The following is a 26,902-nucleotide window of genomic DNA, read 5'->3' on the forward strand; positions in this document are numbered from 1 at the left end:
AAAAGTGTACAGGTAGAGTAAAACTTAAGTCTTGTCCCATTTCTGCTGGGGCAGTAGCAATGATACACAGCTGCCATTAGTATAAATGGACACAGTATGATCACTTGCTGGCATCTTGTTAGGGCCTTCAGCAGCAGTAAATTAACTGTGGTAGACAGAGGCAGGGACATGGGTGAGAATTTAAGCGAGTAGGTGGGAAAACGGGTCTGGTGTTGCACATGGTTTATAGAGCTCCTTCCATTTATTCCAGCTAGCAGCATCTTCAAAAGATGCACTGAAAGGGTCTTCCAATGTCGTTGAGTCATTTTACTGTGAAAACCAGAGTCTTTGATGTTGCTCACCCTGTAGGATGGCCTCCATCAGGTTATATTGTAGTCTCACTGCAAGCTGTTCAAGGCAGAATTCTCATTGACTTTAATGGGAATAGGATTTGTCCCTTTAATTGTTGTTTTGTTAAAAATCTGGAATTAACCAGTCTCTTTTGGTTTTGCATTGTGATCTTCCATTTTCCCCATTGAGGAAAGAATGCAGGAGTACTACATCCATTCTAACCTTTGCAAACACCAAAATAAAAGATGGAAGTAGTAAATGAATGAAATGTCAAAGGAAACACTTCTGGGTTCCCCATCCTTCTACCAGAGTGTTTTGGATTTACTTTGTGGGGATGTGGGAGGCTCGTGCAATGAATCATAGATACTTTGAACTAGATTGCTGGAGGTGGAAAAGCTGTTGAGTAATGCACTGAAATGTTCAGAAGCTTTTAAAATGAGATGGCATCAGAGTTAATTAACTTTTTTTTTTTAAAAAAAAAGGAGGTAATTTTAAAATTGAAATCTAACAAAGTTCTGTTATAAGGATTTACAGGAGTGAAATGCTCAGTCTAAATCATCAAAACAGGAGCTGACTGAAAGGACAACTATTTTCTCTAAAGCATTATATACAAAATGGCATTTCCTTGGATGATTTACAAAGATAAATGTACTGAAGCAGTGTTACCAACAAATTTGTGCACAAATTATAACAGCTTGTTAGCAACTAGAAGGTATAAACAAATCTGGGTATTTGTATGTCTGATTTTTGTAGCTTAAAGGTCCAGCAAAAGGCTGTGACAAGTGTCGGGAGCTGCAGACTGAAGAATTTTGCCTGTGGTAACAGAGGCTGTGTCTGGGAAAGAGAAGAATCTAATGTATGATGGAAATGTATGTGCAAAAAGAGAGTGTGTATGCAATGGGGGAAGGAAGGAAACAGAGGTTGTCTTTGAAGAGGCCTAAAGCAAGAAAGCAGAAGACTTTTAAAGAAAGGCGTGCACACTTGAAATGGATCCTAAATTGGTCAGGAAGCTAAAGGAATTGCCTGAGTCCTGTGATTGTACTTCCTTATACACTGGCAATAAACTGGAAGTGACACAGTGTCTGGAAGGCTGGTACTTGAGATAGTAGGAGAAAAGGGGTCACAAAAACTACAGTCAAGAGGGTAAAACCATGAATGAGAATTGCCGCAGAAGTGGAACCAGCGCATTTGTATTTAGGCAACCACAGGATTGTCCCAGGCATCTGGTCAGCAACCACAAAGTTTTCACAGTTGTATCCATGAATACAATATCCTTTCTTGAGATTCCAATTAGAAGAAAATGAAGTATCAGATGTTGGGTGATGCTGTCTGTTTAAAGGGCTGTGCTAAAAATTCAATACAGATTTATCATGTTATTCTGTATTAAACAGAGCTTTGTTACACGCCGCTAACATCTAACTTGAGGAAGAACTTTCCTTAAACACATACATCCAGCCATTTTTACTTTTAGCCTTCTAGCCTTCACCTGTAGTATTAAAACAGCCCTGTGATTAATATATGGACTGATGGTCCACTAACAAGTTACATTACTTGAATAAAAATAGGGAAAGGGCAGGGAAGAAGTCTGTGTGGGTAAGATTTTTGTATCGAGCCCTGTAGCCTGTCTTAAAATATGTGTTATTTGCTTTCATTGTTAACTGTCAACAGCCACCCTGGGAAAGATGCCCAGGGCTGATAGTTACCATCTTTGTACAGACTGAAAGCTGCTGGTCTCCTTGTCAACAGCCTCATCCCAGCCAGGTGACATCACTAGGCAGCCCCTGTCTCCCACATGTCTCTGCATCCCACTACTGTTTTCTTACAAAATGTGGCCTATGGCTTCCCTGAGAGCAGCTGGCCAGCTCTGGGGCAGTCTGCAGCTGTGGAGAGGGGCTGGAAGGGGAGGAGGAAGACCTTGAAGGTCTGGCTGGAGGGTGCAGCCAACGAACAGCTGCAATAGCTTGCCTGCAAATGGGCAGTCAGCTGGGAAATGGCGACCTCCGAAGATCTACACATGCTTAACGGAAAGAGATGGTGATTGAGGGTGGCCTTTCTAAAACCAAACTCCTGGGTGCCCTTCCCTATGTGTGGACAGGGGAACTAGTCTTGATCTCAAGTCGTCCCCTGGTGACAAGCTGCACGTTGCCATTACCCAAAAATACACCTCTCAGGCAATGCTACTACCATCAACAGTACAGACACATCCTGTGAAGATTTTCAGTTGTCTGTGCCTACAAAAATCAGTTTATTATAAATTCTTTCTAGAAACAATTTCCTTTTGTTTGTCCTTCCTCATCTCAGATAGAGCTTCTCTGTCCATTGCTTTCTCTGGTTTCGTTATTTGGCTTGGGGCAAAGGAGCATTAAGCATCTTGAGGAATTTTCCCATTTTTTTGGTATAAGAGCCTGAAGTTAAAGCAATAAATTATTGCCCACTAATACCCTGGACAGAAATATATAGTCAGTATACTTACCTGACGTAGTTTTGTATGGTTCACTTAAACATCTTGTGTAAAAGAAGTATATCAGTGTTTATGTTCTAGCTGCTGTTTCATGTTCTGAAAGTGTGCTTTTCAGATGCTTTGGTTTGGATTCTGGACAGCTTTGACTGTCTTTATTTGGTAACTTTTCATTTGAGTGGAAAATGACTGGACAGCACATTTAGGCAAAAGATTTTTGTTGACAGTTCATCCTGTCGACTTCCCATGTGAATAATCTTTAAATGTATAGTACCATGTGCTGTAGGTAACCTTAATGATAACAGTTTGCATGTTCAAGACCTATACTTGTTATCTGCCTGAAAAAAAAAATCTTTTAATGTGAACAGTACTCTGATTTAGTGGACAATGACATCTACAGTGAAGTGACCCCATGCCTGTGATGTTTGGCAGCCTGCCCCTGAGGAATAATAATGAGTCCATCTGCAAAGGATCTGGCATGCTGGCATTTGTCTTTACTGTGCCTCCTTGCCTTGTGCAAATTTGACTTCCACTGAACTTTCTTTCACTCTCCTTTTAATACTGATTTGAGGGAGAAGAGGACTGATAAATGGGTATGTCATGGCTGCCAACTTGCAGCTACGGAAACTCTCACTCACTATACAGCGAGAGTTTCACATGGTAGTAAGTGAAATTGGTGCACCAAGAAGAGTCTTGCTTTTCAAAAGGCCAGAAGATCCTAGGGAAACTCCCATCTGATCTTTTACAGTAAGAACAAGTCTTGTCAAAGATACTGCTGAGTGACTTGCAGGGAAATATGGAGTCCTCAAGGACCCGGTTTATGCAGGTGATGGAACAGCCCTGTGCTTTTGGGTCTGTACTGCAGCATGATGCTGGGGCATGAGTGCTATGGAGGGGCCAGCCATCTGGGTCCACTCTGTGGCACAGGGTGACATTGCTAGTGTAAGCCAGATGTTCACTGAGAGTTAAAGATTTCTTTTTCCTCCAGTGTTCATCATTACCTTATTTCATTCCGGAAATGGAATTGTCCTTGTAATTGCAGTCGAAGAGATTGTTTGACACTTAAAAAGCAATGTGTAGTGTGACAGCTCCCAAACTCTCCAGGCTTCCACCTGAAAGTTCTTGTATTTAATTAGGAGGTACGTACTCCAAAATCGTTCAACAGGTGCTCTCTGTAACTTAAGATCAGACCATGTGTTATTACTCTTATGTTTAGAAGGAATGGTACAGATGTGCAGCCTGTGAAGTGATAATGTTACTTCAAGAATTGTGATGCTATAGCTTTCAAAACAGATATTTCCATGACTTATGGGTAAATAATGCCTGGTCTCCAGACTTGTGAGGTATCAGTGGATTTTCTGGAATTTGAAAATTCAAGACTTCTTCACTTCTGCAAACTCCAGTTTAAATGACCAATGCATTTAGAAGTTACTGAGCATGAGGCCAGAACACATACACAGACATTGTGATTACATAAACCTCATTTTCCTAGAAACCTCTGGTAATTAAAGAGAGAGAGAAAAATTAAAATAATCTATTAACTGAAGAAAAATGACAATTTGTTAGTGATTTAGTTTTCTTAATAACATGACACTTGAAAAAAGTATCAGTATATCTGTATCCATAAAGGAGACTTGTTGCAGCACAGTCAGCCTCTGACTTGGTTATTCTTCTGGTACCTGTCTAAATTAGTTGTTTTTCCATTTTGTGTGCTTAGTCCATCTTAAACACCTTTGGAGTCTTGAAAAGTGTCAGTTTGTTTCACTGAATCTTAGATACCAACACAAATTTGAGTCTGTGATGTAACTGGTGTTTGAGTGACTCCGTGGGATTCTCCATCCAAGACCCGCTAGCATGTGAGGAGGGAAGCGTGGGGTGCGGCTGTGTTGGCTTGTAGGTCTGAACTTGTCTTAATGGGCATAAGTGGCTGCCACCCCCAAAAGGACTTCAGGAGTGAAAAAGGTTGCAGAAGAGCAAACATGTGAAGAGGAAAACTGGAGGGGCTCTTCTTTTTATGTGCTAGGGTAACACAGGGTTTTGAGGGAGGGCTCAGTGATTGGGTTAGTAAATTTTATGTCTGGTCATATATTTAGCAAATTCATCCAGCAGGGTCACGTTGTCAATGAGTGCATGGCTAAGGCCATACCTGTTGGTTAGCACAGGTTTGGATGAGCAGTGAGGTTTAAAAGTAAAGAAGCAGAATCTAAGAGGGTCAGATTTGATTAAGCTGCATGAACAAGGGCCCTTGTAATCTCTGATCATGAGGGGTGTGAAAGGGTCGTTCAATTTAGGGCACTATCGGGTTGTCATTTAGCAAACTGTTGTATTGGCTGTCCAGATCCCACGCATTTTCTGTCAGTCTCAGCCTTGCCAGATTGTCTGTGTGTCGGTTGTTCTGAACTCCCCTAACTGGTCATGCCTTTGGAGTGAAATATTTTAAGGATTTGAGAAAAGACCAGTTACTTTATTTACATTTGCTGTGATTATACTTCTTCAGCCAGTCTAGGGCCTGTGTGATAATGCCTCTGTTCAGATTAATTCATACTTGTTTATGAGTGAGGTTTCATGTGATGCAGCATCAAACTGATATACTGATTTCCAAAGGAAAAAAGCCTTCTGCTCTTCACCCATTAATTCTCTAATGTAATCAATAAAAGCAATCAGTTTTTTTCTCAGAGATGTTAACACAGGACTAATCATCATTGACAAGATTAGGTCAGGTTCAAATTTTGCTTTGCCTGACATTGGTAGTGCAAGAGATGATTTTATAAACAAATTATGCCCTTGATAGAGCAGCTGGAGCTGAACCTCAGGAGTGAGGAGAGTATAATGTTATGAAAAACACTGCGAGGAAGAGAAGGGCCAAACATTTCTTCATCAGAAAATCTTTAGAAAAAGTCTTTATCTTTTCTGGAGCTGTGATTTCCAGTTGTGGGTAGCAGGCGCTAAGTCTATTACAGGGTGCTGGCTTTGTCATGCTCTGGAGAGTGTGGAGGCAGAGGCACCAGCAAGGGACCCTGCAGTAATGACTGTGTGGTTTAGTTCAGTCTGAAAGATTAACTGTGATGGACAGAATGAAGATTTTTTAAAATAGGATTCAGTATATATGCAGGTTAATGCTTTGTAATTAAGAACAGCCTATGGGATTTACAGCCCAGAGAACAGTTCAACATACCTGTGCTGTATCACTGCAGAAAGGCAGACACAAGTGTTGTAAAACCTTAGAGATACCCCAACAGAGTATGAAAGTCTCTTACTATTCTGAAGTTTGTCTTCTAACTAAATAGCATGCTCCTGCTGCATTTTTTATGTTGCATTGGTAAAAATGCTTTTGCAACGGTAATGAGAAAGCTACATCAGCATTTCCCTTGGTCTTGGGTCCATTGTGTCGTGTTAGCAACTGTATCATATTATTCTCTGTTGCTCATGCAGTTCTAATCCTGCTTAATTCATCAGCAGCACTTAATTTTGCTGACCAAAAAAATACTTGTTCACAACCTTGACTTTGTAACCTTCACTTCTTTTATGTTTTGCATTGTTTTACCTTCCCCTGCTTTCCCAGTTCCACTTGTATTTATTTACCTTTTGTTGCAACAAATCTGAGGGAGAGCTGTGTGCCCTGAGTTTTGCTTGTGGCTCTGCTCTGGGGGAGTTGAGAGATTAATTTGTAAGCATGTCTCAGTTTTCTACATAGAGGAGAAGCATTTGTTTGCCTTTTTTTTTTTTTTTTTTTTTTTTTTTTTTATCTATTCTTTCTCTGGTTTGGATGCTGAACTCTATAGGAAGAAAAACCCAAACCAAGGCAAAATGTGTGCAAAACTATCAGCATGTTAGTGGCAGAAAAAGTGCCTACAAATCTCAGATGATGGATAGTAATGGTTAACTGCCTGTGTTTATATGGTGCATGTGCAGGTTTTTTTCATGTACGTACTAGCGAGATGAATTTAGTTTGTGTAGCTGCTCACATTAAAATGTATGTTAGCGGAGTACCTGTAAATTATGGGAGTATATTTTTGGGATACCTGTGCACCTGTTACACCATTTGAAAATGAGCTTGTTAGTAATTATAATATGCCTTGGGATGATCAGATTAATTTTTAAATGTTACTATTATTGATGATCGTTAATATCTTCCTTTGATATAATACATGTATAATGAGTTAAATTTCCTTAATTAGATTACAGAAATTTAAGAGAGTAGTCTGTGGTTGCTTCATGGAGCTTCATTGCTTTCCTGTTAACCTTTTTAAACTATGGGGCTGTATTAAAGTCCAGGGGAAGAGAGAAGTCTCTGAGGTAAACAGACCTCGTATTGCACAGGACCTGCCTTGAAGGTCCTGCCAATTGAGGGTAAAGATGCAGCCTTGTCATCTTTAAAACTTTTTAAAAAAAGGTTTTGCCTCAAATAGCATAACAAATGCTAAGGAGCCATAAGATTTTAGTGTTCTGTTGAGATGTACATGTTCTGTCATGCACTTTAGTGGAAGAAAGACCTGGCAGTAAAATGCCATGGGCTAGGTTAAATTTGTCATGTGGTGTGTTGGGTTGTGAAGTCAGAGAATTCGTCAGCATCAAGAGAGTTGTACATGCTGGTTAACCCTCAAAATGACTGGAAAACATGTATTGCTAATGCCTGTATGAAGTTTCAGAAACATCTTCCCCCTCCCCATATAAGCAAACGTGTTGCTGGAGAGCATTTTGGGAACAACCATTTGCCTGTCTGAAGTTCTTTTTTAAGGGGGTCAACAGGGCTACTCACAGTAGAATGCTCAATGCCTGGCAGCAAAATTCCCATTTATGGCTCAGGAACATAAATTATACAATATGCTGCAGGAGACCGGAGGAGCTTTCTGTTTCAGCATGAGTTGCTCTTTCATACATCTACTAACTAATTTTCGCAGAGAAGGCATTCTCCAACATGAGCATTTTCAGTATGTAAACCCCAGGTACTATGTACATGTAGATGGTGAAGATACTGATGTATTATTCGGTGAGATAATTTAAGCAATATATAATATGAAAAGTCAGTCTCTGAACAGGGTATCTCAGTGTGTACTGTAGACAGCAAGAGTTAAGTGAGTCATATACATTTTTATAGCTAATATAAACACTTTAGCAATGCTAATCAGTTGTACTGATTTTCTGTTTTGATTTTCCTTAATAATTAAGCAAAAGATCTGGAATGCAATCAAGTTTTACTCTAGGGGGTTCATGCAAATTATTTTTTTTAATTTTAAATTTTGTTAAATGTATCCAAGAGGAAAGTTACTGAAGTTGAGAATAAAAGAAAAAAAAGGAAATATAGTTTACAGTCTGCATAATCAAAGTGACTATTTTCACTGAGGGAAATCACCACTTTGTTGAAATTATTAGCTGAATATACAGCTGCTTTTACTGCGTTTTATACAACTGCACATTGACTGCTCTGTTATGCAGTGTGATTGCAGAGAAACAGTTACAGACCATGAACTGTCTTTCAGCAGCTCTGATTTTTCCAGAGGGATTTAGCAAAATGGGATCATCTCTGTATCCTCAGATATCTTAAATATAATAGTTTGGGTTTTTGTGAGCTTTTTTATTGACTTCTTAAGAAGGTATTGTAAAGTAAGACTATGCAATAATTTCTTTTTTCATGGCTCAGTGGACTTGTTTCTCTTAAACTTACTGGTGTGGTTTGCTTTATTCTGTTCAGTAATATTTAAAGTAAAAAAACCCCCTATTTCTGATTAATTTACATTGTTAAAGTATTTGTATTATTTCAAAACAAATACATTCATTAGAAACTTTTCTTATTACACTACAGATTGGACTCAATGATTATTATTTTTTTAATCTCTCTAGCCACATAGTGTTAAAGTTAGTGTGAAAATAACGATGTAACGTCAAATGTTCACTAAAATGGAGATACAGTATCTGAAGTCATTACAAAGTACTGGTTACCAGCATTCATTCTGGTATTTTTTGATTAATAGCAGGTTGGATTAAAAGTGTTTTGTTATGCAAATTACAATCATTTGCTTGAAAACAAAGACTGACCTAGTCAAAGTGTTAGGATTATCTTTTAGATTTTTATGTTATTAGAATAACTTTTTTTATAAGCAGAATTTTTATTCTATTTGGAAATTGTATGACTGGCAGAGCAGGAGGTATTTTTGGGAATATATATATTGGGAATTCAACTTTAAAGATCAGTAACAATGCATGATAACATGTGAGGCTGTCTGTTATCAGTGTAAAGCAGTCATTTAAACCCTCCCCCTGATTAACTGTTTGCCTGAGAATTAAAAGTTGTGTAGAGTAAAGACACCACACAATTTTTTGCAAGTCCTGAGCTTGCATTGCACCTTCCAGTAGCATTGTTTAGCATCTTGAAGAATTGATAAGGAGTATTCACGGACATATATAATTTCATTTATATATTTAAATTTAAAAACCCCCACCCTCTGAGTCTTGGAGAACATATTTTACTTTTTTTTTTCCTTTAACTTGCATCTGTCCACGTGGTGCTGCTGCCTGGGTGCTGGTAGAAGGTAGTTTATGGAGATACCCAGCTTGAGGTAGTGCCCATGTGTTAGCGTGCAGCCTTTCCCAAACCGACCCTGAGCATCACCCACTTTGCTAGCCTGGGTCCTGTGTGCTCAGGCATCCTTAGGGAGGCTAAGTAGTGAAGTCTGTGTAATTTTGGGGAAGAGTTTTTTACAAAAGATGCTGCTTAAGAAGCGGCATCTGTTTTTTTTTTAAGAAGTTGGTGTAAGCTGCAGGGATTGGGAGTGCTGCTGGCAATGAATGGAGTAGCAGAAACCCTTCCTGTGAGTAAGTGATGTGTAGGATTTCTGATGGTGTGCCATCAGCTGAACCTGTGGTCACGAGCAAAGGACAGCCCTTATTTTAAGTTGAGGGTCTGTGTTTTGGTGTGGAGTTTGAGCCTGGCTGTCTGCACTTTGATGGCACAGTGGGGCATCTAAAATGTAGTTTATTTATCAGCTGACTGCCCTGCCACTCATGTGAAACTACTAGATTTGGGTTTGTCTTCCAACATGGGCAGGGTACAGCTGCTGCTAGGCAAGCAATGTGTGTTTCTTGAAGTAACTGTTGCTTTGTATCATATATGTAGATTATATATGGGTCAATACTTTTAGCTTGTTTATAATTTGTATACTGTTGTTGACATATTATAAATATTTTCTCTTACAGACACTTTTTTGGAAAGATGGTTCTTCATTTGAACTCCTTTTTTGGCTTCCCTGTCATACTCCTGTACCATTGGATGGGGACAGCTTTATCTTTGAATCTGGAAGATCCCAATGTGTGTAGCCACTGGGAAAGGTACTAAGTTCTTCTGGAAAACTCATGACACAAATTCTGATTGTAATAAGTTTGTTTTATTTCACTTGGCACATTTTAAATTATTTAAAGCTTTTAGTTATGAACGAGGAAAAAAAAGTGCATTACTGCATGGGCAAGGTAAGTTCATGGATATATAAAAGACTCTTTCATACTGGACTGAAATGCAGTTTTGCTGTAGAGTTTAGAATGCAAAAACCTCTACAGTGGCACCAGTAATGTTACACAACCATCTGGGTACAAGAAGTGAATAAAAATAGCTTTCTTCAATTTAAATGAAAATCTTTTACATATGCAAAATATAATTAACCAGATTGGAGTTTGGCCAAATTTGATTATGCTGATTCTTTCCTATTCAACATTCACAGAATCTGAATTAAGATTTGTTTAATTCCTTGATGAGGTTCAGAAATTTATAACATACAGAAATTTATCAATTTAGTCAGTCTGTTTGTTCACCCAATTTCATGTTAATTGCAAGGAGAATGCCACAGTGAGTAGGAGACTTTGAGCCACAAGGGTTAGCAGTGCTTCTTTTCTTGTGTGAAGGGTACAATAGTGAAACAAAGCCTTATGGTCTCATTGTTATTATTACGCCAGTAATTGATCAGCTAGTCCTTAAGACAGGCTTAACTGTTCACTTGAGGACATCAGTATTTCCTACATTTAAGGTAAACTCTGTTTTATCTTTAATCTCTGGGAGTGCTGCTAAGACACTATACATTTATTTGTGGTTCTATGGCTCAGTCTTTACAAAGAAAGTTTTTGTTTACTTTTTTGTGAAGTTTTTCTCTCTCTCTCCCTCCCTCCCTCTGAAAAAATCACTTAAGAACTTTCCACAGTAAGTTATCTGAGCTTCATGTGAAGCATTTGGAGTCTCTGCACCTACCATTGTCTACAATTTGGCTGATACAACAATGTGTATATGAAGTAGTTACCATACCAAATAGCTGTTTACAGTCTTCAGACACAATGTTACAGGAAATTGCTCTATATTTTTGTATGATTTATTTACTGTTCTTATAGATAAAAGTGGTTTTGAGGGAAGCTACAATGTAGCAAAAGCAAAATGGGACACCACCCCCCCCACTATAACTATTTACATTACATAATATATTTTAAAACAAGCTAGTCAAGATCTACAGAAAGAAAAAATATATCTAGCAAGCGTACCCATTTTGTTGCATGAACTTTTTTCCTTCTGATGAGTTTCAGAAATGGGGAGGAACTCCCAAGTAAACTCACCGAAACATTCACACTTCTGCTCAGAGTAGGTGACAAAGGTATGCAGGTATGAAAAAGTAAAACCCCAGTTACAAGCTCTTCACTGCTGTTGTCACTGGAAGTGCTATATACTTTAAATAATCTACCCCAGCTGGTAGTAAAATGGTCTTTACAAATGGACCGCAATCGCAGCAAGAAGGGTTAGAGTGTGCCCTGCCTTGAACAAAGAGCGCAGAGCCTTGGGCAAGCCTTGGCACCCCACTGATGTTTTGTTGGACCAGGTCGGACAGCTGGATGGATTAGGGTTGTTTGCCTTCACATGGATGTAGGAAAAGCAGAGAGTACGTTCTGGTCAGAGTAAGTGGGTCTGGATGTGTGTTCCCTCAGTATAGGTGATGACAGTAGAAGGGGAGATTGTAGCTGTTACGCTGCAATAGGTGCTAAGAGGTTGAAAAGGGCGTGAGTGAAAGTGAATGAAAACTGAGCCGGCTACACAGTTAGTAAGTGTTTTGGCTGGTCCTGGGAATTAGTCCACTGCAGGAATGCGCCATGCATCTCTGTTTTCTAGCCCCTTGTGCAATCAAGGACTGACTGACTGCAAGCACAAACAGCTTGCAGAAGAGTTTTCTAGGATTCAATATTTTTCCTTTTGCATCAGGGCTCTGTTCCTCTTGCCCCACTGACATTTCTGCAGGCCCCGGACTTCAGAATGTGAATTTATTTCTAGGACACTGTGCTCATAATTTGGCAGAAAATAACGGTAGGACTTCTGTGTAGCATTTCTGGAAAAAGAAAAGTTTTTCTGTTAAAAATTAGCTGGTAAACAAAATAAGGTATGAACTAATATTTTATCATTTCTGATTGCTGAATAGACAGTGTTTTATGGTATAATGGTTGTATAATTTTTCAGTAATTATTACTTAGGTCTGTTTCTCTGCTAACACCTAGTTAGTATCCAAGTACACTAGCAAACTTTTCCACGACTGATAAATATGTTTTGCTATGGATACAGCTACAGTTTTTAACAGAAATTCCTCAGGAAATCTGGTGAGATTTTTCTATTTTGTATGATAACAGAAGAAACCTATATTTCTGGCTCCTAACTAGTTTTCCAGCTATCCAGTGATGTTAGTAAAAGTTTATTGCCACGGGAGAACATGTACTACACACTACTTCAATTTGCTGCTCATTTAAGACACAGGTGTTTGGTTTTTTCCTTGAATTAGTCTCACATTACTTTTATTTAAATGTCTAGTAGTACTATTCCATCAAATGTGCTAGACAGTAGAGACATGATGGCTCTCCACATATATATTTTTCTTTGCTTTGTGGAAGGAAAACCTTTCAATTGATATCTTCTATTTTATAAAGTTAGCTGATTCATGATTTATTTAAACCTGAACTACCTTTGTGTTTTTGTTACACATGAATATTTTGTTATATTCATTACGTTCTAGATCAGGACTCTGTAAATGACTTAAATCAGACTGGAGTAGAAAGGATTTGCTTGATAATCTTTCTGCTGTCTCTCTCTTTCTCCCCTCAGTTACTCAGTTACAGTGCAAGAGTCATATCCGCATCCTTTTGATCAAATTTACTACACTAGTTGTACTGACATCCTAAACTGGTTTAAGTGCACACGACACAGGTGATGTATAATTGATAATACTATCAAACTGTTAATTGTAGATATTTGTACAGATTTTGTGTCTGTCAAAATCAAGCATGATATGTAGGACATTTTAGCTATAGTAACTAGTCTCTAACTGCCGTGGTCTGTGTCAACTGTAAAATGCTTGTCCAAGCAATGTCATGTATGTTTTATTATCAGATCGGGGTATATCATCCTGTGGAGTGCTAACAGAAAACAAATGGGTTGGGAAAAAGTGCAAAAGTTCCCCAGACCCTGTAAGGTGTATTTGTTTAGCAATGTCGTGAGAGAACCCTTGTTGCTTGCTACCTTACGTTCTGGGGAAAGCATGCTGCTTGAAAGGAAAATAAAAAGGTTTGTTAAAGGAAACTCCTTGTGCTTGCAAAAAGTAGGCAAGGGGTGAATGATTAAAAGCTGATGATAGTTGTAAAAGGCATTTTCCTTAGAGGGATATGCTCATAAAGTAGGAGCCATCAGCAGTGGGAAAGGCTCCCTGGGGCAGAGCAGCTGGAGGAGAGGGATCAGATAGTATGTAAAAAGCAGATACTGAGTTCAAACAGAGATTATACTTTGCCTACCTATGACACCGTTTATATATGAACTGTTCTCTGCTGGGAGTTCATACTGTCTGAGGCGGTGTGGGGATGTGTGTACTGCTTGGTGGAGTATGTGGTCAGCAGCCAGGAGAGCTGGGGGTGGAGATTTATGAACACAGTGGGGAGCAGAGAGGAGACAGGGGTGGGAGAGCCTGCTTCTGGTAAATACGACTTGCTCCTGTCGGAAGGAGGCTATATTTTCTGCAGTTCTTGATGGGTTTATGTGCTGATTTCTCTGTGTGCTGTGCACCACAGCCCTGCAGGGCTTCATTCAGCAAAATGCAGCCGCCCCCCTGGAGAGGGGCATGTGGTGATGCTGACTGCTCAGAGGCCCCAGCTCTCCTTTGAGTCCTCTCATCTCCTGCCTTAGCCAGAACTTCTTTTCTCATGACACCTCTGCCCCTAGAAAACTGACTCGCTCAGGGGAGGATGGTCCCCAGAAGTCTTTCCCTTGGAAACCAATAGCTGTAATAATCCAGCAAACTGATTTGTACTTTCAGCTTTTAGCCTCCATAGGGGATGCTAATGGAGAAGGCAGTGATGCTCTGGTTTGCATATTAATTAAGTAGCCAAAATCCTTAACTTTTTTTCCTGCTGTCTGGCCACCCACGGACATAAGGCTTGCTGGGGAACCACTAAGACTCTTAAACTCAACAACAGATAAATCAAGATCTCTCTGAGCCTTTTTTCTCTCTTCTTACTGATACCTGAATGTTTTTTTAAAATGTGTAAGAATATATATTGTTTTGTTTCTGAACCATGAATTGTATGTAAACAGCCATTCCTTCTTTTCTTTAGGATCAGTTACCGTACTGCCTACAGACATGGTGAAAAAACAATGTACAGGCGTAAATCCCAGTGCTGCCCTGGATTTTATGAAAGCAGGGAAATGTGTGTCCGTAAGTTTAGCTTCTTTTTGCTTTGAAATTCCTTGTTTTTCACAATGCTGGTTTGACTCCCCTTTGATGGGCGACTTGAGGACGCTGAGTTATGGGGACTCGGTTATTCATCAGTGGTGCACATGCAGCTCTTGTTGAAGTCAGTTGGTGCTGTGCATATGCAAATGGCAGGATAATTGGATTTTAGATGTCTAAGTAACCAGCCTTGGTGTGATACTAACTGATGACCATATGGAAAGTGCACAGGACAAGTGTACTGAAGGCGGCAGCGCTGCCTTTTCGTGTGGCACGTGCTCCTGTCTCTCCACATCTTCCTAAGTCTAAAGAGGGAAGAGCTGTGTCCAGAGCCTGGTGGTGGCCTTAGCTCAGCTCGCTTTCTTTGTCGTGTACAACCTTGTGCAGACCTAGGAAGGTCTGATTCTTAAAATGGTATTCATTCAAGAGCCTGTTAGAAAGGCAGAATGGATGTAGAGGAGGTGTTAATCCAGAGCCCTGGAAGCGTGTGATAGTTTAACACAGGGTTGTTTGAAGCCACGCAGTGGGATGAGCAGCTAGTGCCTGCTGGTGCTGGCAGGACCGGCAGCAGGGAACTTGTGACAGGTAACTGGTGGTGAAGGATAGCGTATCCTTAGGGATGGCCAAATGTGTAGGGCTAAAAGCAAAATGAAATCAATAGTATTTCAAATTGTTTGTCCCTGTGAATGCACATGCGCAGCACAGACTGCAACGGTGAAGTTTTTCAGAAGTCAGGGCATGAAATTTCTTCATCTTTTCATCTCCTTGAAAAACTGGGCTCATCAGGGGCAATCTTTCATCTCTCATGTAATTTGTGGTGTTGACCATTCCTTGGTTTTGCTTCAGCTCTTCTAATAACCAGATCTTAAAAACCTGCAGAACCTTATCGAACAATGTCAGAAGGACTGAGGCAGTATAGCTGGATTTTTTTCTGGAAATGCTGGGCCCTGTGAGAGCGGACTGGTGAGGGGCTGGGGCCTCTGGCCTGCAGGGGCTGTGCTTGGGCTTGCCACCCAGTTTCCGAACAGGTAACCAACGGGCAAGTCTTGCCAAGAGGAAAAAGTGAAAAGCCAGCTTTTTGGGAAAGCTACAGCATGTGAGCTGTTTCAGCAGCTGCTTTGGCTCCTCTCACGTGAGGCTCTGTGTCATGTCCCCAAGTCAAATGGGAGCCCACCAGCCCTGGGGCAGGGCCTGGGCTGAGGTGCGTGCAAAAGGCTGGCTCTCTAACAGCGCACTTTCAGCCTGACTTGTTGAGGTCCACTGCTTTACCTGGTGGGTTTTTTAACAGCTGAGAATAAGAAAATTGGAGATATACTCATTGCTTTTTTGTCTGCCTTATGGCTATAATGACAGTGGTGAGGCATAGCAATCAAGGTATGGAAAAGCTTGTCCAGGAAGATGTTCTCTGGAATGATGTATAACAAGAGATTTTTCATTGCCACTGGATTTTGCAACCCAGTTTAGGAGATGGCAGTGCTGTGGGTAATTCTCTGGTTTTCCCTGAGCCTGAAAATCAGGATCAGTATGTACATTACATTTATTTTTTCAATACAAATGCAAAATAGTTTCTTAATTTGTGCTTCTCTGCTTGTTGTGAGGTGCATACTGAAAATGACCAACAGGATTTATTTGTATCCCTGGAAAATTATACCCTGTCAATGTCATAACATCTCACGCTATCCTAATTTATATTTTTGTTTTACAGCACTTCCTGGAATTTGAAAATGCAGCAGTACGCTCTTTGATTTAAAGTGTTTTATGCACATGAAAAAGCAAGGTCAAAATGATATTTTTAAAAAACAACTTTAAAGAAATGGATTATCTGAGATCAGATTGGCAATTTTTTTAACCTTTTTGTTTTTAATGTGTATGCATTAGACCTGTAAGAACCAATTTGTAACTACATTTGGTTATTATGCAGCATATATGAATGTCATATTTATTTTTTTATTAATTAGTATACTTCTTGAAGTATATAACAGTTTGATAGTGAGAGGTCTGATGATGAGACTCTGGCTACAGCTTTTACATAGCTATAGTATATGTAGTAATTACAGAATCTAGTACATTCAGACCACATTGGATGTACTAATTTTTTAGTTATTACATAAGAAGTTGCCAAATGCTGATATTCGGAACATATTTGCTGAGACTTTTGAAGCAACTTTGGAATCCCTGAGACTTCAAATTGTGTAAAAATGAAGATCATTCAGTGGAGCTAACTTGCATTTATTTGATTCTGTAATAGTTGGCCCTGGAAGGCATAGAGAGACCTTCAGTCCTTATGGTCTTCAGTTGGAGCTGAGGATTCAGGGCAATGAGGGAGCCCATTAGTTAACAGAAGGCAGCAAGTACTTCATACTGTCCATCGTTCCAACCAGCTTTCTTCATAGTGGACTTGTATGTACTAGAAGAGGTGATGCCTGCATATACTGCGATAATACTAGTCATCCAGTTTAACGTGGAAAGCAAGTGTGATGCAGTCAGCTGAGATCAAATAGTAAGATAGTGATATGGGGAGGACTGTTATCATAGCAGAAATATCATTGGCAGAAAGCCAACACAAAATCTTTTTCTGCAAGAAAATGGCAACTGCATTGGAAAACACACATGCACCTCCCCCCTTTTTTATATGCAAAAGAGTCAAAGCCATTTGAAGTGTTGTGGATATCTGCTTTTATACGGTTGCTGCTCCACAATGCACACAGCTTTTCCATTAGAGTAGTTTTATTTTCCATGCAATGTATGTTTTACTTAGTGGAGAGTGTAGAATGCTTCTGAAAGGCTAAAGTATTTGTGGTGCTGTTGATATTTATTTTAGTTTGTTTGTTTGTTACCTCATTTGACTTCTCAATTTAGAAAACTCTATTAGAAAATTCTAATGGTAGATGATTTTGGAATGACTCAACGCTTCAGTACATAGTGATGAATTGAAATCTTGTGACTTCCTTTTAAAAATAATTAGGAACCTACAGTGTGAATTCTCACCAGTCACTCTTCGTCTAGAGATAGTACTTACTAGAGGTAATGCCATTTCACTGTCTACAGTGGCAAGAGAATTATTTGTCAGTGCAAAAAGAATTGCAAAAATGTGCCAGCTTCATGTTGCTGAAGTCTGTAAATGTTGTATTTACAAAGGAAAAGAATGACCAACAGCCAGAGAAAAGCCTTGGCTGAAATTTAAGTGAGATTTTTTTTGAGTCTTTTGGAGTCCAGTTTGAACAGATTAATTTGAATTAATCTTAGGATACAAGATTTCTGTGGAATTGTGACTCTAATTTCCATACTTGTTCCTGAAAACTTTCTACAGGTGAAACTTGTGTTATGTTTTAACTTTTTGAAGAAAATCTCTTTTGTGTTTTCTTTGGATTCAGTATATGTATCTAAACATACATACATACATACATATATATATATGTGGAATATGTATTTGGAATATGTGTCCTCTCTATATATGGAAAATATACAAACAGGCCTTTTTTATCCTCATATGGAAATTTTTGTTCTGTTTGTTCTTCTCTAGATTAAAAACAACCATTGTACTGTAAACTGTCCAAACTCATACAGAATTTTAGCATCCCCTTCTTTCTACTAATGCTGCTGATAAGATGACAATCACACTAGAAGTAGATAATCTGTTAAGAGCTTTATGGAAAAGACCACCCCATTACAGCTATGATAAATTTAAAAAAGTCTGTTAAGCAACTCAGATACCTCTCTTACCAGTGTTTCTGAGTATGTTGAAATGATGCTGCATTGACATCACTATTGGTAAGCAACAAAGTGACATCAGAAATCAGCCCCCATCTGCAGCCCTTGGAAGCTTTCCAGGGAACCTCTTGGGAAGTTTTAAATGATGTAAATAAATATTATAATAAGCACATTTTTTGTGTGTAACTTTTGGCCAGTACAGTTATATTCTCTTGCAGATTGAGTTTATTATGGCAAGCAACATTTAGTCATGCTGAACAGAAAAATCATTCTGTGTTTTATTAGTTGTGCCATTTGGATTTGTCTTCAGATGGTTAAAAGAAATTATACTTTAATTCCAACATTATATGGGGTTAGTACTTGGACTGTTTTATAAACATGAAGATATCTGTTAGTACTTCCAGTATCACCCTGGTTTGTGCTCTCCTCATACAACTACTGTTTATAAAGGATATGAATAATGTGCCAATTTCTGACTTCACTGTTGTGCACTGTCTTCGCAGAAGAGTAGGCTAACTGGAGTTCAGGTGATTATTTATTTTTGATCTTAAAAATTATAATGAATGTACTAAATGTTTAGATCTGATGGACTTTCTGAGATAATCTCAATGCAGTTCATAGGCAGATACAAAGATAGAACCATTCGGTTAAGTCCTGTAAAGGAACTTACTCCTGGCCTTAAAATGCCCATACCAGCTTGAGTGATTGACTTTGTCTCTTATTTAGTCCAAATAATTTACTGTCACTAATCTCCTAATATCAGTGGCAATCCCTAGGAAATTGGCCATATAGATAGTAGGCTGAGCTACAGACTGAAAAGTTTTTATAAAAAAAGTGCAATCTTCTATCTAATTTTCTTTGGTTTACAAAGTTTGTTCAATTTTTAGCATGATTCTGAAATGAAAGATTTCAAAGTCTTTTTTTTTTTTTTTTCAAAATTGATAGGAATTTTATTTAATAGATTTCAGGTATGAAATCTCATGAAGTCAAGTATGATTTCAGGTATCTGCTCATTTGATGATGTGATTAATTTGTTCAAAAGGTGGACGTCTAATTGTAGAACCAAAGTTGATTCTCCTGATCACTTATTTATGTGCATAATTACAAACAAAACATTTCAAGCTTTGTGCATGTTTATTTATTTAGGTCTGGCTTTTCAAAATGAAAAAGTAACAAATCCTCAAATGCTTGCATAAACTTTCATTAAAGATAAAAATACATTTTTTCAAATTTTGTTACTGGAAGTTCTGTATCTTCTTTTAACATCAGATAATGCGATGCACAGCTGTCTAAGTGTTGTCCATGGTGACTTATAATGAAATAACTTCATGTCACTTTCTTAATCATGGAGAGCAAATTCATAAAATGCCATTCAGAAATTTCAAGTTTTACAATGTTGGTATATACACTAGTTCAGAAGTGGAAGTGGAGGACACAGGAATTACTCCACTCAGCTGTAATACTTTAAGTAGGTATAGCAATGGAGGAGCAATCTGCATTTGCACTGCAGGGAGTATGTTGGAGCCCATCAGCATATAAGTAGACATCTGGATTGCAACCTTCTCTTGAGCTGGAGGACTCTCTCCCTCTCTTCATTGATATCAGTATGAGACACATCAGTGTTTGAAAGTGGCAACTTGACCCAAAACTGTATTATATGTTCTATGCCTCTAGCATGAATGGCTTAATCCCCCTGGTATGAGCTCCCCTTGCAAAGCTGTGGTGCTAAGGCATGTCTGCGAGCTTGTTGGCCAAGCCCTTGCCTCACATCGCTTTCAGTTTGCTGTAATAGTGTTGGTGGTGGTCTCGGTGGGTTGCACATGCCTTTTCACAATGATTCACTTTGCTATGCTTCCTTAGCAGAGCATATTCCTTCAGCTGGTTACAGAAGTACCAGCACCTACAAACGTGTTGGGAGCAGAGCTCAAGCAGCCTGGTGGACTTGTGTCCAGGGGTTGGGGCAGCTGCTTCTGTGGTGCAGAAAGGGCTGCTACAGGGAATTGCCACACTCCAGCAGATATTTTATAGATACTTCAAGCAGGCTGATACTCTATAATCAGAAAGAGCAAATCTGCCTTTTGTTTCTTAAGAAAATGAAAGGATATGATATGCTGAAACAGACCTGTAAGTTGGACAAGGCAAGGTTTTAGACACAATTTTGAAGGAAACAGTAAGACACAGAAGAAAAGGGGAAATAGGATGTAAAAAGAAATACACAAGACTAAGATGAGATTGCTTTTCATATGATAATTTATTTTTCCCTTACAAAAGAACGTAAGAGTTTTGTGATTTGCTGCTGCCAGTGAATTTTTTGGTGCTTCTTTACACTGCTAAGTATCAAAAAGACTTCATGTTAATTTTTTCACCTGCTTTTGCATGTAAGTATTTTCTTATTTCATGTCCAATAATTCCATACAAAACTAAGAGAAGAAACTTTTTTTTTTAAAAAAGAAAACACTGGATATCTTTAATTCTTTTGTATATCTTGAACAGTTTTTTGAATATTCTTGGCTTTAGCTTCTTCAAAGTAAAGAATTACATATACCCTGGCTTTGGGAAAAAAAATGTGTATTTGTGTGCTGTGTATATATATATATATATGTGTGTATATATCTTAATTGAATTTACTTAGAAGCAGCAATATTTATATTATACAACTTTCTTCAGTGGTCCTTATCCCATATTTCTTTGTCATTAGAGTCAGCAGAGTTTTGCCTGTCAAAACCCCTGACGTTCCTACCTATAGATGACTTCCATAGAGATTTAGTAGTGGTAGCCTGTTTTTAAGAATTGTGTTTGATTTACATTCTGCTACTGGAAAACTGAAACACCAATGGCTGAAGAGAAGCTACTGTTGATTTATACTATTGTGGCTAAGAAAGGAACACAGCTCTAATTTGTGAGATGACTCTGCTTTGTGAACGCTCTGACCCAAAGTTTCATCTGTTGTACATTTGCTCTAAGATAACTCTGTTTAACTATTGGAAGCAATTGATGATTGTTTGCACAGTGCCATAGCACGTGCTGTTATGCAGGGATTATAGGAAGGACCTATGTGCTCAGCATGGCATGAGGGGCTGTGCAAGGAGATGCTCAAAGAACTTCTGTACCTTTCAATGGGTCCCCTTTCTTACATTTTGATTTTTATTTTTTTTCCACCTGTCTCACAGAGTATGTGGTGGACTGTCACTTTATTGTATTTAGCCTTATTGCTCAGGAATTTGGGTTGAGTATGTTGGTACAGACTAAGTTATTCATACATGTGCACATGCAGAGATGTGTATGTGTACAGCTACCATCTGTTGTCTTACAGGTTACCGGTAAGATTTTTCACACATTTGGTTTAGGGAGAGTTTCAGTGCCCAAGGAAGCACTTACTAGGCAAGAATCTTCAAAGATACAAGTAATTAATGTCTAATTATAAGACTAACTGGAAATTGTCATGTATTATTTCAAGTCATTCTTTTCATAATAAATAAATAAAGAACAATGAAATAGCTTTGTACCTTGTGTCATGTACCGTTTAAAAATCGGTGTCCTGGTTGATTTCTAATGAAGATAATTTTAATGCACATCTGAAAAGTAGCTTATTAGAAATAAAAGTTGAGAATGAAAATTAAAGGCTGTAAAATATGCATTTAATAGCTGGGATCCCAGATAACCAAAGATAGTAATATTAATAGTATGCATGATTGATACCTGTGTGCCTTTCCTTTTTCTTGGGCACACAAAATGTAAAGATGGCCAACATGCTTTACCATGTTTAATTAGGACAAACCCATAACATTTTGCAGGTATTTTTCCTAATTAATGTAGAGCATTTTCAGTCTGTTCAGAACCAAAATGATTCACGTGTAGTCCCATTAAACTTCACATAAACACCAACTTTGTCTTTTTCCCATTGCTCGCCTTGTATTCATTGGTAGACTGATCAGATTCCTGTCGTCATTCCTCTGGAAATGTTGGTACAAAGAAAATTCCCATCCTGTGCACATTTTTTAAGTTTTATTGTTGTTCAAACTGGAAGGAAAATATTACAGTGTATATATTTTTGAAAGTTAAGGGTATTTTGTGGTGAATATAATGCCAGTAAACGGTTGCTGATTGCAGATTCTTCCTCTTCAATGTATAGTATTCTGAGTCATCTACATCAATGTGCTGGATATCAAAGTTATTTCAAGCTTTTCTTAAAGGTTTCAAATAAGAGCTCTGTTTCAAAGTAAGCCTTAATAGTAGAAGCTTGAAAATACTAAAACAAAAAATTTATAGAGAAAAATTTCAAGCAGCTCTGCTTAGCACTTAGAATAAAGGTTGCAGTGATTCATAGGGTTTATATCTCATGCCTTACCTTAGTCTTCATCACTGTTTTATTGTGCTTCGTATGGACTGTGCAGTCATTCAGAAAAATCAATATTAAAATACTGATGTGTTGAAAATTGTATTTTATCCATGCTGTTGCAGGAGAACCCCTCTTTTTATACGTGCAGAAGTTCGCCTCCTTTTCTTGGCATGAGAGTTTTCTTCAGAGAATCACAGGATGGTTGAGGTTGGAAAGGACATGTGGAAGTCAAGCTTCCCTGCTCAGGCAGGGCCACCTAGAACTTCTTGGCCAGGACCATGTTAAGATGTGTTTCTAACCTATATCATAGCGTGACTCTTTTGCCATTAAATGTGGACAGTTTTCATCAAATGCTTAAGTATTTTAGTAGCACCAACTTGGTTTTAGCTGGAGCCTTCAAACTTTGGAGAAATAGAAGAGAGTGAAGTAAGAAATTTTATTCTGAAGAGATATCATCAAACATTCATACGCCCATGCTTGTTTTGCTTTTAAAAGATGTTTGAGAGATGGAAGATCTGAATGAAGAATAAGTTTTGAATATTTTTGCTAGTGCTAGGAGTTCATTAATTCTTTTATTATTTCCTTCTCTGACAGCTCATTGTGCTGATAAATGTGTCCATGGTCGTTGCATTGCTCCGAACACCTGTCAGTGTGAGCCTGGCTGGGGAGGACCCAACTGCTCCAGTGGTGAGTTTTCACCTGCTTCTGCCTGTCTTGTGCTCTTTCTGCAGTGTTGTCCTCTCTTTTGGACAGATGATCATTGATCCCGTGCTTGAGCTCCTGCTTTCTGGTCAGGTTACTTTGTGTGACCTGAACTTGCAAACAGTGTTACCCTGTAGCAACTACTAAATGTTATGAGCTATTTTGTGCTCAGAAACATGCAGATAATACAGAACTTAGTGTCTGGAGTAAAATAGATAAAATTATGTTTTAACTATAAGAAGAACCTCTATTTAAAAATTTATTTTCTTGATACACAAAGAATGATGGTGCTAAGACATGCTTAAAAGCTATAAGCAAAGCCTTCCTCACAACTCTGTCCTCCTTTTTCACTCTGCCACTAACTTGTCCTTTTTCCCACTTGCATTTTCCCCCTCCTGCATTATTAGTTGCACCCTGTCTGCTCAGTCTGTTTTCATTTTACTTTCATGTACTAGATAAGTTTCTCCAACTTCCTTCCTCTTCCCATTTGCCCTAAGAGTGCCTGCAGGAGATGAGGGGAGCAAGAGAGGAGTGTTGAGGACACGTGTGCCAGCAGACAGGGGCAGATTGGCATCTTCCCTGCTTGGTGTGTGTGGGTGCAGTCACATGCCACCCAGAGAGCAGGTGACCACGCTTAGTAAAGAAATTACAAAGATCAAGGCCATCACACACTTGATGCAAGAACAGCAAGATGTCAGAAACACAAAGCGAAGCAGTAAAATAATACTACTTCATGACCTTTTTAGTCACTGCTCTTTTCTAGACTGAGCATAAAACCAGGTGCTGCAGGCTGCAGAAGTAAATAAGGTCTGAACAGAGGGTAGAAACCCCTCAGTGGCAGGGCTGGCGTGTTTGTGCACTGTCCCTTCCTCCGTCAAAGGTAGTCATTTGTGCAGACCATGAATTATTATTTTTTCTTCCCTTTGCTTGAAATTGAGTTTCTCAGAGTAATTAATGATTTTTTTATTCATTATAATGTGTTACTTATTCCATCTTTCTGTTCCCCTTTATAAGTTCTTTGGAAATTTAATGCTTAGGCTGACATTACAACCATACATTTTGTTACAATCAAGTTACAAGTGGATCACCACTAGTGACTGTCCCCTTGAAAGGAATAGATTTTAGTCAACAATAAAAAATATGCTTATAATTTAAATTTAACAGACCATATAAAATTCTAATTCATAAACCAGAGCTTGATGTCTTGCAAAGATAATTACATTGCTAGTTTACCTAGTATGGGATTTCTATAAAAATAACAACTGTAAAAAACCTAGATCGTGATCAGGACAAAAATAATATGGCTGTATTTTCACTCTCATTTTCTTCTGCTTAACAAAAATAGGGAGATGTTCTGGTTTTTGCAAACAAGGTGCTATAGTGACTCTTCATCTGGGACTGATTCAGGCAGCATATTTCATGAAATTTGAGAGACAGTTAAAAATAATTGATGATAAGTTACATGAGAAAGAACTTAACCATTTAGAAACTATTAAATTTGTTGTTTATCTTTATATATACTTACATGTTATTCTTTTCATAAACAGCTCTGAAGAAACACCAAGTTTTGTGTAAGACATAAAACTGAAAGAGTTAGTAATGCACTGTTACTGTAATACTGATCATAATTTAGTGTGCTGGATTGTCAAAAGAAATTGTCAGAAAATGTTCTCTTTCTTTCTGAAAGTCTTATGTATCAAGCTCTTCTGTAACTACTGAAACCTGCAGAAAAAACATGTATCGCTAAACAATGTATAATTGGAGATACTGGTATTTGTTGAGATTTCCAAGTTCAAAACTTGCTGAAAGGGTACTTCAGATGAGAGAGAAACATCTAAATCTGCCTTTGGAAATAATCCTTCCTCTCACAGGATTTTCCAGGGTCCATTTCCCTTACCTGTCGGGCATAATTCATTTTGAATATATGAGCAGCTCTTCTCCTCTGTTTCTTCCTCAGTTGGTTGCCTTTGATTGCTTGTTACAGCAGCCTCAACAGCAAAACTACTCTCTGGTGTGTGTACACAACAGACCAAAGCTGAAAGAGCCTTTGTTCATGTACCTTTGAACAATGTGGTCTCTGGAGAGGTTGCTGATGCTCTAAAGGTTTCTGTGTGACGTTAGAGCTAACTGGAAATGCTGAAATTTGTTTCGGATCACTAGTGTAGTCCTAGGAGAAGGAGGTAGGCTAAGGAAGAAGAAATTTTTGTGCGTGTGCTACAGGGACATTTGTTTTGGAATTTATCCCATTTGATGTGGGCAAACTTAAGAAAGATGTTGCTTTCACCAGATTGTCTTTCTGAGTTTGAGTGCTGCTGTTTGTTGCTAGCTGTGCATGCTTTCCTTATCCGTGTTTCTGAGAGCAGATCAAACTGAAGAGCAATGGGTAGTGTTGGAAAGACACTAAGTGATAGCGTTTTGGCTTTCTGGCAATGCTTTTTATTGTTGCTTGCTCTGCGTAGGAGACTTTCATATTTTGCCTTTACCTGTATTTCCTGCATGATCTCCAACTTGACTAGCTTTAGTAGCAGCAAGGTATGATGAGATAAAATAGATACTTTTTTAAAAAAATAATAATTTTGTTGATATGGCAAGTTATTTATTCAAGAAAAACATACACAAATTGCCATACCGTGATAATGTGTGTCATATAAACATTTTAACTATGTAACTAGCTAACTGAACAATGGAGAAAGAACAATGATTACAAGGCAGGCCAGGATTTTTATAAGGCAGACACTCATGGGTTTAATGGTTACTGATGACCAAATAAAATGATGTGACTGAAAGGGAGAGGTTATTCTTAAAGTGTGAGACATTAGGCAAACTTCCAGATTTAGTAATCTGTTCATTTTCATGGACACAAACATGTTGGAAGCAACTGTTCTACCTAAGCAGTAAACTTTTTGTAAAACTGCAGGACTGAACTTTTTCTTCCAAAGTACTATTCTTTCTCTGTTAGGATTGATTATTCTCGTTACAAAGGAATTTCATCTGTAAGTCTCTGAGAACAGTTAGTCCTGTTGCAGTAGCTGTCCATCTGCCAACCCCCAGCTTGATTTTATCTGTTGTTTCTCAGTTATATTTACCCAGTGTGTTTAAAAAATATATATAATTTAAACCATATGCCACAGCTTCTATGTGACACTGGCTTTCTGGGTGATAATTGTAGAAAAGTGCTTCCTAAATGCTGTAATGTTCTCTCCAAAAATGACAGAGTGATTGCATGGACTAAATGCATGCATTGTGCAGTAAAAGCTGAATCAGCAAGCTTCCTCCCGTATCTTTGCATATCACTGTGCGCTATTGCTTAATAACCTTTCTAAGGGACTGAACTTTTTGGGAGACTCCCATTTCCTTTTGTACCAACCATTAGCTCCTTTTTGTGATGAGTCGTACCCAGTTCCTAAGAGCCTAGGTCAGAGGCTGCTTTCAGTTCAGGGCGAGGAGAGAGGAGGATTTGACTAGACTACCGAGGCTGTCCTCTTTCAGTGCTTAGTTCTAGCGCAGCCCATAACTCTCCTCTCCATCACATCCTCTGCTTTTCTGAATGCTTTGCATCCCACCTGAGAGGAAAATGGGCTTTGATGTATTCTTCTGTGAGTAAAACCAGAGTGGTGGTCTTGGAATTTGGCT

General features: G+C 38.5%; 1 protein-coding gene across 2 annotated transcripts in view; it reads left to right on the forward strand.

Annotated features, from left to right (window-relative positions):
• The window catches only part of MEGF10 (multiple EGF like domains 10), a 110,036-nt gene that overhangs the window by 15,649 nt on the left and 67,485 nt on the right, over nucleotides 1-26,902 (forward strand). For both annotated transcript variants that reach the window (XM_040580704.1, XM_040580705.1), the window contains exons 2-5: nucleotides 9,983-10,114; nucleotides 12,903-13,004; nucleotides 14,402-14,502; nucleotides 23,162-23,254. In XM_040580704.1, the coding sequence (XP_040436638.1) occupies nucleotides 9,999-10,114; nucleotides 12,903-13,004; nucleotides 14,402-14,502; nucleotides 23,162-23,254 (412 nt within the window). In that variant the 5' untranslated portion in view covers nucleotides 9,983-9,998. The remainder of the gene's footprint in view (nucleotides 1-9,982; nucleotides 10,115-12,902; nucleotides 13,005-14,401; nucleotides 14,503-23,161; nucleotides 23,255-26,902) is intronic.

This window comes from Falco naumanni, chromosome Z (genome assembly GCF_017639655.2).
Source record: "Falco naumanni isolate bFalNau1 chromosome Z, bFalNau1.pat, whole genome shotgun sequence".
Taxonomy (NCBI): Eukaryota; Metazoa; Chordata; class Aves; order Falconiformes; family Falconidae; genus Falco; species Falco naumanni.